The 12,367-nt window shown below is 36.5% G+C and overlaps 1 protein-coding gene across 2 annotated transcripts in view; it reads right to left on the bottom strand.

The window, feature by feature from the left end:
• LOC148946207 (meiosis regulator and mRNA stability factor 1-like) overlaps window positions 1–12,367 on the bottom strand; it is a 344,665-nt gene that overhangs the window by 107,864 nt on the left and 224,434 nt on the right. Inside the window, exon 16 of one of the 2 annotated variants that reach the window (XM_089098279.1) lies at window positions 2,845–2,952. The exons of the other annotated variant lie outside the window; for it this stretch is intronic. Coding sequence (XP_088954405.1) covers window positions 2,845–2,952 — 108 coding nt within the window. The remainder of the gene's footprint in view (window positions 1–2,844; window positions 2,953–12,367) is intronic. 2 annotated transcript variants of the gene reach the window in all.

The raw sequence follows: 12,367 nt of genomic DNA on the forward strand, positions 1-12,367 counted from the left end.
CCGTCATCACCGCTGGTAATAATGCTACTTCTACTACAAATGCAACTAAAACTACTACTACTACTCCTAATAATACTACTACTACTAAAACTAGTAATATTACTACTACTACTACTACTACTACTGAATATTCACTGCAGCACCAAGCCACCAGAGGCCAACACAGATACGCACACTCCTCCTCAATCCTAATCTATTTAAAGCCTCCCTCTTTACACCTTTCCAAGAGGTTGTCCTTTCTCTTAAGTCTTTTCTTACGACACTCTCGCACAACGTTAGCGGGCGACCTGCCTTTCGTTTGGCCCTAGACAGTTCGCCGAAAAGAAGTATCTTTGGCAATCTGTCATCCTTCATCCACAAAACGTATCCTACTCATCTCAATTTTATTCTCATTATAGCCCTAGAAAGCGGGATTTGATCGCATTTTCTGTGTAGCCTACTGTTTGAGATACGGAAAGCCTGTCGGGTACCCAAAATAATACGTGGACAATTTCTCTGGAAAACATCTAGCAAATCCTCCTCCGTCTTTTGGAGCGCCCTTGCTTCAGAACCATACTTGCCCACTTACGTCGCTGCACCTTCCAATATTCTAATTTTGGTTCGAAGACTTACCTTTCTTTCTTCTAAACTTTTTTCAATTCTGGAAAACGCACCCTAAGCCTTTGTTATTCCACCTTTAACATCTTCACAACATCCACCAACTTTACTGATAATTCTACCTGGGTAAGTTAAGATTTCCACTTTATCGATCTTCTCGTTACACAAGATTACCTCTTAATCTTCACTTATTTCTAGTCTTAACGACTTACTCTTCTTAATATTAATTTTCAAACATAATCTTGCATCCTGAACTCTCAAAACCACTAAAAATTTGTTTATTTTGCTGACAGTTTCATTTGGGATGCTTAAGTCACCAGCATAATGAAAGTCTAGTCTAGGAGAGTTATATTTCCCGAAATGATTCGGTGTTCTCCCATTGCCTTTGCTCTGATCTTTAGAACAAAGTCCCTCAAGATTATCCATACAAATGGGGATATGACACAACCCTGCCTAACTCCTGATATAATATAAAACAAGCCACTAAACTCATTTCCTACCTTAACTGCAGCAATGTTACTCTCGTACAAAACATTTTTTAGTTTAATGATTATATCTGGTATCATAGGCAGCGCAATAACGATGCCAAGATAAAGAGCGAAATGGGCAGAATCTACTTTTTTTTCCTTTTCGCCAAGACACTTCGTATAGAAGGAGTTATCGTAGACACTTTTAAATGTGGCTCATTCGATTGGAAATTCAAAGTTCTAATGACCTTTTTGAGAGTCAAAAGTCAATGGACGCCAACCAGTCGCCCTCCCATGCATCTTTTATCCCAAAGTTAATCAAATCAAAATTCATGATAGTCATTTTGTTCAACATAATTGAAAGGTCTGGTAATTATGCCTCAGGGAATGCCCCCCCCCTAAATACCCCCGGGAAAGGGCAGTAAGTTGTACAATTCACCAATTATTTACATAAAGTATTTGTTATTGGAAAGGGGGGCGTGTTTGACCTTTAGTGTCCAAAAAGGCCAAGAATATTCTGGTGAAGCTTTAAGGGAGTTACGAGGTTAACAAAGTTTTATGAGGGGGATGATCATAAGAATACTAGGGGAAATCGAGGGGGAAGAATAATAAGACTACTACTACGGCTGAAACTTCTATTGTGACTGCTACTAAGGTTAAGGGTATTAAGGTGCAAATTTCAGGAAATGTTGACAGGGATACTGAACAAATTCATAATAAACTGTATACCAACTGGTTTTTAAAGGGGTGAATCTGTAAGAGTGCCTTATCTTTATGCTTAATAAATTTACTTCCTTTAAGTAAATAAATTTCTGTAAAAGTTGAAATCCGAACAAAAATAGACTTTAAAATAACATTTTTTTTTCAGAAAACAAATCCAAGTTGACTCTTATAAAGAACAAAATTATTGCTTTGCAGACATGAAAGAAATATCTGCAGCAGTCGCACAAATAAAATGATTCGTGATATTGCCTATATTTATAGAACTTTAAAAACTGGCGCTTTAAATAAAAATTGAGCTTCCTTTGGGTTCTTCAGAAAATTATAATTGTAGCCTAAATGTTTTTGATATCATTGCCGGTGGAAGACTATTGAGAGCCTTACAATTTGTTTTTCATTTCCTGCAGTCTAGGTACGGACTTTTCTGTTCCTACACGGAACATCCTTTTTTGCGTTGGTATTGTGGTTTCAGTAAAGCTTTAATTTTAGAATGATACAAATATAGGGGAATATTAGGAGTCAGTTTGTTGGATCTAGTTTTGTAGATATATCTTGCATAATCTGCAAAGCTATAATTTTCTTCTTTTTAAGAGTCAACTTCGGCCATTACTTTCATAGGATAAGACTTATCTTCTTAAATTGATTTCCCTATTTTTCAAATGATCTATACAATATATTAGATTCTTTGACCTCAGAAGGTCTAGTTGAGAATTGTTGCATCCTATAATCCTTTGTCCTTTAAGAAAATGTTGAATCCAAGACATTGGCGGTCTTTGATTGTTTAAATAAAAAAATACCCTAATTTTTACCATACTCTATGGCAGCGGTTCTGAAACTGTGGTACGCGTACCCCTCGGGGGTGCACGAAATTTTTTGGGGGTATGTGATTTGTTTTAATTTAGAAAACCAAGATTTGTTTAATATTTTAGCTATAGTTTACTTAGGACCGGTAGCTGACAAGGGGTGCCTAAAACGTTTTGTGACTAAAAAGGGGTACAGTGGCTAAATAAGTGTGAGAACCACTGTTCTTTGGTAATTCACCAGAAGAAGGGCATCTAACCTGTTTTCCTGGTTGACTTTTTAAAAGCCGCTGAAGATCTGTAGTAAATCGTTTCACTTGAGATCCAACAGTTAGTGTTAGTTGTTGCTTTGCTCCTTCATCAAGAACCTGAAAAATGTTCTTTACAAAAAGCATAAACTTACTAAAGCATGATAAATTTTTTTTACCTATTCCCCCAAAATCCCCGGGGGAAGGGCTGAAAGTTGTGAACTTAACCCAATGTTTACATATAGTATTGGTTATTGGGAAGTATACAGACGTTTCCAGGTTTTTTTTCTGGTAGTGGGGGCGGAGGTCGAGGGTTATGTGGGAGGATCTTTCCATGGAGGAAGTTTTCATGGGAGAAGGGACATTGCTATGAAGGGGCGCGCCGCATTTCCCAGCATTATTTTAAAAAACGATCAGAAATTAAATAAAATAAACAAGTTTTTCAAATGAAAGTAAGGAGCAACATCAAAACTTAAAACGAACAGAAATTATTACCTATATGATTGGGATCTCCCCCTTGTCAATACCTCGCTCTTTAAGCCAAAAATTTTTTAGTACTTACATAAAAGCTATTTATTCTAACTAACGGCCTTTGTGATTAAGGGGTCATTTTTAAAAAATTGGAACAAAATTCGAACTTTAGCGTAAAGAGCGAGGTATTCAATAGGGGGCGAACCCCCTAATATACGTATTAAAATATATGAATATATAAGTTCGTTACGTAGGCTAAGTTAATTCGTGAGTCACGTATATTTATTACTAATAAAAACGTTCGTAAATAAAATTATACAACTTTCGAGAAAGCCATTTAACCAAATAAAAGTAAAATGAATATGCAAATTTTGTTTAAATTATTCTTGTACGGTGAGCCAAAATCAAAACCTTCATTAATTCTAAAACGTTCAAAAATTAAATTGAAAAACTAGTTTTTTTAACTGAAAGTATGGAGCAACATTAAAACTTAAAACAAACAGAAATTATTCCGTATATGAAAGGGGCTGTCCCCTCCTCAACGCCTCGCTCTTTACGCTAAATTTAAACTCTTTCTCACAACTTTTCTTTAAACAATAAAAAACTTCAGCGTAAAGAGCGAGGTGTTGAGGAGGGGACAGCTCCTTTCATATACGGAATAATTTCTGTTCGTTTTAAGTCTTAATGTTGCTCCTTACTTTCAGTTAAATAAAACTTTTTTTTTTTCAAGTTTAACTCTACAAATGAGCAAGAATATCGCAAGGATCTTTTGTATTCCTCTCTGTGCTGCGGCCCATGGATGCATTACTTCTACTACTACTACTAACAACTCATCGTAGCACCAAGCCACCTGAGGCCAACACATCTACGCATACTCCCCCTCCATCCCAATCTATTCAAACCTCCCATTGTACACCCTCCCAGGAAGCTCCCATTTTATTTAAATCTTTCTTTATCACGTCCTCCTACACAAGACGAGGACGACCTACTTTCCGTTTAGCCCTAGACGGTTGGCCGAAAAGGACAATCTTCGGCAATCTGACATCCTTCATCCGAACAACGTGCCCTAGCCACCTCAACCTTTCTTTCATTACAGCCCTAGAAAGCGGGATTGAACCACCCTTTTCGTACAGCCTACTGTTTGAAACAGGGACCCAGAACAATCCTTAGGCGATTTTTCTGGAAAACATCGAGGAAATCTTCATCCGCTTTTCGGAGTGCCCATGCTTCAGAGCCATATTTGACCACTGTCATCACTGTAGCTGCTAATATTCTAATCTTGGTTTGCAGAATTATCTTCCTATTCTTCCAAACTTTTTTTTTACCGTAAAAACACCATAAGCCTAGACTATTCTACCTTTAGTATCTTCACTGCTCTCACTGTATTTACTAATAATGCTACCAAGGTAAGTGAAGCTGCCCACCTGATCAATCTTTTCGTTACCCAACGTCAGCTTTTTATCCCCATTTATTCCTAGCCTTAGTGAATTAGTCTTCTTAACACTAATTTTCAAACCTATTCTAGCACCCTGAATTCGCAAAACCTCTAAAAGTTCATTCATTTTGCTCGAACTTTTCTCTAGGATGCTTAAATCATCAGCATAATCTAAGTCCAGGAGAGTTTTTCCTCCCCATAATATCTCCTTGCCTTATTATGAATTCTACATGCCTGATTTGGATGATTGTTTTGGGGCATTAAATCCTTTTAAGTTATATTAAAATCAAGTTCCAAAGCAAATTCCTGCTTTTTACAAAAATATTTATCAAACCTAGTCTAATAAACTATGATATTCTGTCTTTAAAAACAAATTTTTTTTTTACAAATTAATTAAAAAAAAAACTTTCCGAAAAAATCAGCTTTTCAAAGAAAAGTAAGGCCATTTTAAACTTAAGCTCAGCAAATACAAATACCTTTTAAAATTAAAACTCAAAACGACCAGAAATTAATATTAAAGAATAAATGAAACCCAAAACGAACAGTAATCAAATAAACAATCATAGCAAAAACATACAACAAGTAATAATACAAATGAATAAATAGATCTTAGAGCGATTAAAGCTTAGATTGAATATGAAAATCAAGCTTGATACGAAAAAAATATTTTCCTATTGAAATACAAATGAAACTTAAAACGAACAAAAAGTAAATAAGCAGTTAATGCAATCAACCATATAATAGATATTAATTTGAATGAATTAATAAATCTTTAGAAGAGTGATACTTAAGTCGAAATTGCAAACCAAGCTTCAAACGAACAAAAATCACCACAAACACGAATTTGGGTATGAAATCTTACTCTCACTGTAAAAGTCTGAAACACGCTACCTTATTGACGGTTCGCTGAAAACCTAATTTTGTGATAAATATTTTCTTTTGTACTTATCTCTGAAAATAAACATTAAAGTTATAGTAACATTTTGAACTGATGAGCTTTCAACAATTAATACCATTATACATCAAATATTCAGTTTAATTTATTAGCTCTTTTTAAAGTTGTTAAAGACGAATAGAGTTTCCCTACAAACAAGGGATTGGATACTGCCTCCTTTCCTAACTGTAAATAAAAATCAAAAGCCTACTGCGTCATTGGCGTTTAACTGAAAACGGATTATATTAGAAATGCTTTATTGGCCAGTTCTTGCAACATTGAAAATAAAAATACATTTACAGCGAAATATAATCTAGAACTGATGGATCTTTCAACATTTATTATGATTATACATGAAATATTCAATTTAATTGTTTTAATACTTTCCAAGACTGTTTAAGACGCATATAGTTTTCAGTAAAGCGCCAATGACGCAGCAGGTTTTAGACTTACTGTGAGATAGAAATGTCATTCTCACATTCTTGTCTGTGGGGATTTTTGATTCTTTCAAGCCGAGTTTGCATATTCGGCTCAGCTTTCAATCTTCTAAAGTTTTATTTATTCATTCAAGCAAATATATATTATATCGTGGATTGTATCAATTGTTTATTTACTTTTCATTCTTTTTAAGTTTCATTTATACTTCAATAGGAAAATATTTTTTTCGTCTTAAGCTTGATTTTCATATTCAATATAAGCATTACTCGCTTTAAGATCTATTTATTGATTTATATCATTACTTGTTGTATGTTTTTGCTATGATTGTTTATTTAATTTCTGTTTGTTTTGGGTTTCATTTATTCTTTAATAGTAATTTCTGGTCATTTTGAGTTTGAATTTTAAAAGGTATTTGTATTTGCTGAGCTTAAGTTTAAAATGGCCTTTACTCTTCTTTAAAAAACTGATTTTTTCGGAGTTTTTTTTTTAATTAATTTTTGTTCGTTTTTGATTGCAAAAATTTCAAGTTTTTAAAAATTCCTTATTTCAAAATCAAACTTAAAAAAAGAATCAAATATTCATCAATGTATCAAAACTGGTATCAAAGTAACAATATCAAAGTGAAAAAATGGGTTTGTGTCAACCTCGGACGTTTTATTATCTGATGTTTGAACTATTTTTAACAAAATTGTTATCTCAAAATTTGTATCGGATGTGTTTGGGGAAAAAGGGTGTGGGGGGACTAGATTAAGCTTCAGTCACTTTTGACTCTTTAAAAGTGAACTGGAACTTTCTAATTTCAATCAAATGAACACTCTCTGAAGTTTATACGAGTATCCCTTCTATAAAAACCAGATAAATCCCCAGAGTATAACTTACAACCCCTGTCCCTCGGCCCTGGGAAGTTTTGTCGACCCTGGAGTTTCAATATCTGATGGTTGAACTATTTTTAACAAAAGGGTCACCTGAAGTTTTTATCGGATGGGTTTATCCATCCGATACGCCCAAAGGCATGGAGAGCGGGAGGGGCTAGTTGCCCTCCGATCTTTTTCTCTCAGAGAAAATGAACTACAACTTTTAATTTCCATTCAAATGAACCCTCTCTGAAGTTTATACGAGTATACCTTCCTAAAAAACCATATATGCCCCCAAAGCAATACTTACAACGCCTGCCCCGGCCCTGGGGGGGGGGGTGTCGACACAGGAGTTTCTCTTATCTGACCTTTGAACTATTTTTAACGAAATGACCATACGTAAAGGAGTTTTGTTACATGATATTAGAACTATTTTTAACAAAATGGCTATCTCAAATTTTTTATCAGATGTATTTTGGGAAAAGGGAATTGGGGGGCCAGTTGCCCTCTGATCACTTTTGACTCTTAAAAAGGGCTGGATTTCAATATCAAATCAAATGAGCTCTCTCTGAAGTTTATACGAGCATCCATTTAATACGAACAATATATGCCCAAGGGCATAACTTACAACGCTTGCCCCTGGGCCCTGGGGGGTTGTGACGACACCTGAGTTTTTGTTATCTGACTTTTGAGAAATTTTTAACTTAATGCCTATCTCAATATTTTATTGGATGCATTGGGGGAAAGGGGGCGTGGGGGGCTAGTTGCTCCCCAATATCTCTTGACTCGAAAAAACTTAACTAGAACTTTCAATTTCCAATCAAATGAGCCATCTCTGAGTTTTTTACAAGCATCCCTTCAATAAGAACCATATATTCCCCAAGGGCATAACTTACAACCCCTGCCCTCGGGCCCTGGGGGGCTGCGTTGACCCTTGAGTTTTCGTTATATGGTCTTTGAACTATTAAAAAAAATATCTCAAAGTTCTTATCGGATGGGTTGGAGGAAAAAAGGACGTGGAGGGGGGGGATAGGTGCCCTCCAATCTCTTTTGACTCGTAAAAACGGAATTACAACTTTCAATTTCCAATCAAATGATACTTCTATAAAGTTAATACGAGCATCCCTTCCATAAGACCCATATATGCCCCCCAGGGTATAACTTATACCGCCTGTCCTCAGGCACTGGTGGGTTGTGTCAACACCGGAATTTTTGTTATATAATCTTTGAACTATTTTTAACAAAATAGCTATCTTAAAATTTTTATTGGATGCATTTGGGAAAATAGGGTCTAGGGGTGGAGGAAGCTGGTTACCCTCCAATATCTTTTGACGCTTAAAAAGGGAACTAGAACTTTCAATTTCCAATCAAAAGAGCCCTCTCCGAAGTTTATATGACAATGTTGTCTATACAAAACCTTATATGCCCCCAGGGGCATAATTTACAACCCTTGCCCTGAGGGCTGTGGGGGATTTGTCATCCTCAAAGACCTAATTTCCAGAACTTCAAAGTACATTTAATAAAATGGCTGTCTCAAAATTTTGAATGGACGTGTTTGGGGAAAAGGTGGGCGGAGAGGGGGGTTAGTTGCCCTCAAATCACTTTCGACTATTAAAAAGGGACTAGCCCTTTGAATTTCCAATCGAATGAGCCTTTTTTGAAGTTTCTACGACACCGCCTTCTATAAAAACCTTATATGTCCCCAGGGTATAACTTAAAACCCCTGCCTTGAGGGTAGTGGGGAAGTGTGCTCCTCAAAAATATATTTTCTATCTGAAAATCAACTACGCCGAACAAAATGGCTATCTCAAAATTTTGATTGGATGTGTTTGGGGAAAAGGTGGGCGTGAGAGGGGGGTTATTTGCCCTCAAATCACTTTCGACTATTAAAAAGGGCACTAGCCCTTTGAATTTCCAATCGAATGAGCCTTTTTTGAAGTTTCTACTACACTGCCTTCTATAAAAACATTATATTTCCCAAGGGTATAGCTTAAAACCCGTGCCCTGAGGGTTGTGGGGGAGTGTCCTCCTCAAAAACATATTTTCTATCTGGAAATCAACTACGCTCAACAAAATGGCTATCTCAAAATTTTGAGTGGATTTGTTGGGGGGAAGGCGGGGCGGGGGGGGGCTAGTGGCTCTCCAATCACTTTCGACTACTAAAAAGGGAACGATCCCTATAAATTTCCAATAAAATGAGCATTTTTTGAAGTTTCTACAACAACGTTTTCTGTAAAAATCATATATACACCCTGGCCATAACTTAATCCCCTTGCTCCGAGGGTTGTGGGGGAGTGTCCTCCTCAAAAACGTATTTTCTATCTGGAAATCAACTACGCGGAACACAATGGCTATCTCAAAATTTTGATTGGATGTTTTTGGGGTAATGTTCGGCGTGGGGGGCTAGTTGCCCTCCAATCACTTTCGACTATAAAAAAGGCACTATCCCTTTGAATTTACAATCGAATGAGCCTTTTTTGAAGTTTCTACGACAACTCATTCTATAAAAACCTTATGTGCCCCCAGTGCATAACTTAAAACCCTTGCCCTGAGGGTTGTGGGGGAGTGTCCTCCTCAAAAACATATTTTCTATCTGGAAATCAACTACGTTGAACAAAATGGCTATCTCAAAATTTTGATTGGATGTGTGGGGAAATGGGGAAATGATAGGCGTGGGGGGGGGGGGGCTAGTTGCCCTCCAATCATTTTTGGCTATTAAAAATTGCACTAGAACTCTCGATTTCCAATCGAAAGAGCCCCCTTTGAAGTTTCTACGACGACCCCTTGCGTATGAAGTGCCTCTGGGGAAAAAAAATAATAATAGAACATTGGAGCCGCATGGCCTTTACTATAGGCAACGCTACAGCGTTGCCTCTGATGTGTCTGGAATAGGCGAAGAAGAACCTTAAGGTTTCAAGCCGTGGCGGCTTTCCTGAAAATTTGTAATTTGTCTCGTTCATTAACTATTTTTTTTTGTCTCATGTAAACTTTCAAGGATTTCCATGACTTAATGTATCGAGTGTTTAATATTTAATGACAATAAACTGTAAGCAAGGAGCACTTCGAGAGGATGATGTTGAACTAAATTTAAATTTATATAGGAAGTTCCTTCTAAGCTACTACTACTAACAACACACCGCAGCACCAAACCACCTGAGACCAACACAGCTACGCATGCTCTTCTTCCATCCCAATCTATTCAAAGCATCCCTTTTAACTCCGTCCCAGGAAGTTCCCATTTCCTTTAAATCTTTCTTTATGACATCCTCCCACCCCAGACGAGGACGACCTGCTTTCCGTTTAGCTCTAGACGGTTGGCCAAAAAGGACAATCTTCGGCAATCTGTCATCCTTCATCCGCAGAACCTGCCGTAGCCACCTCAACCTCTCTTTCACTATAGCCCTAGAAAGCGGTATTGAACCACATTTTTTGTACAGCCTACTATTTGAAATATGGTCAGTCAGCCGGGTACCAGGAACAATCCGTAAGTAATTTCTCTGGAAAACATATAGTAAATCTCTATCCACTTTTCGGAGCACCCATGCTTCAGAGCCATATTTGACCACTGTCATCACTGTAGCTTCTAATATTCTAATCTTGGTATGCAGACTTTTCTTCTTATTCTTCCAAAATTTTTGTAACTGTGAAAAAACACCCTGAGCCTTGGCCATTCTACTTTTAACATCTTCACTGCTCCCCCGGTCCTTAATAATAATACTACCAAGGTAAGTGAAGCTGCCCACCTGATCAATTTTTTCGTTCCCCAACGTCACCTTTTCATCTTCACTTATTCCTAGCCTTAGTGACTTAGTCTTCTTAACATTGATTTTCAAACCTATTCTAGCACCCTGAACTCTAAACCTCAAAACCTCTACGCAAAACCTCTAAAAGTTCATTCATTTTGCTCACACTTTCATGTAGGATGCTTAAATCATCAGCATAATCTAAGTTTAGGAGACTTTTTCCTCCCCATTTGATTCCGTGGTCTCCCATTGCCTTTCATGTGCTTCTTAAGACAAATTCCATCAAAATAATCTGAATAAAGGGGGATGGAACACAACCCTGCTTAACTCCGGATTTAATACAAAACCAGCTGCTAACCTCATTTCCTACCTTAGCCGCAGCAGTGTTATTCTCGCATTTAGCACTAATCACTTTAAAGTATTTGTCTGGTATACCGTACAAGGATAAAACCTTTGCTAAAGCTCTTCTATCAACAAAATCGAACGCTTGCTCATAATCTATAAAACTGAGGACCAAAGGTGTTTGATAACTCAGGCACTTATCAATTATTAACCAAAGAGTAAAAATTTGGTCGACACATTCTCTACCTTTTCTAAAACTGCACTGTTCTTCTCTTAAAACTTTGTCTACAGCATCTCTCAGTTTAAAAAGTATCATATTACTAAGTGATTTCCTACCTACAGAGACCAGACTAATGCCTCGATAATTACCACACTCACTCTTATCACCTTTCTTATAAAGTGGCTTTCCTAAAATCGTTAGGCACTTCCTCTTTTTCAAAATCATATTCATACCCTTCAGTAACTTATTTCTAACCTCAGAGCCACCATATTTAAGAAACTCATTTACCATTCTATAAGCACCTGGAGCCTTATTATTTTTTAATCCTTTTAGTATTAAATATAAAAAAACAGATTTTTTAAACTGAAAGTAAGGAGCGACATTAGAACTTAAAACGAACAGAAATTATTCCGTATATAAAAGGGGCGGTCCCCTCCTCAACGCCTCGCTCTTTACGCTAAAGTTTAACTCTGTCTCACAACTTTATTTTTTATAACAACAAAAACTTTAGCATAAAGAGCTAGGCATTGAGGAGGGGACCGCAGCTTTCATATACGGAATAATTTCTGTTCGTTTTAAGTTTTAATGTTGCTCCTTATTTTAAGTTAAAAAAACCTGTTTTTATATTTAAATTCTAAACGTTTTTGAATTAATGCAGCTTTGTTTTTGGCTCACCGAAAACGAATAATCGAAATGAAATTTGCATATTAATTTTACTTGTTATTTTTTTGGCTAAATGGCTTTCTCGAAATTTTGTTCTGACATAATTTACGAATTAATTGACGTAAAGTACTTCTATATTCATATTTTTTTATTACATATATAAAGGGGTTCGTCTTCTAGTCAATTCGTCGCCCTTTAAGCTAAAGTTCGAATTTTGTTCTAATCGCAAACCCCTGAATAACAAAGGCCGGTTAATTGGAATAAATAGCTCTTTTGAAAGTACTAAAAACAAAGTTTAGCGTAAAGAGCGAGGTATTGAGTTGGGGGTGAACCCCCTAATATACGTAATAATTTCTGTTCGTTTTAAGTTTTAATGTTGCTGCTTACTTTCAGTTGTTGCTGCTTACTTTCAGGGGCATGAAATTCAAAATTCAA

The sequence above is a fragment of the Artemia sp. Qi Xiang Cuo genome, chromosome 12 (assembly GCF_049724085.1).
Source record: "Artemia sp. Qi Xiang Cuo chromosome 12, ASM4972408v1, whole genome shotgun sequence".
Classification (NCBI taxonomy): Eukaryota; Metazoa; Arthropoda; class Branchiopoda; order Anostraca; family Artemiidae; genus Artemia; species Artemia sp. Qi Xiang Cuo.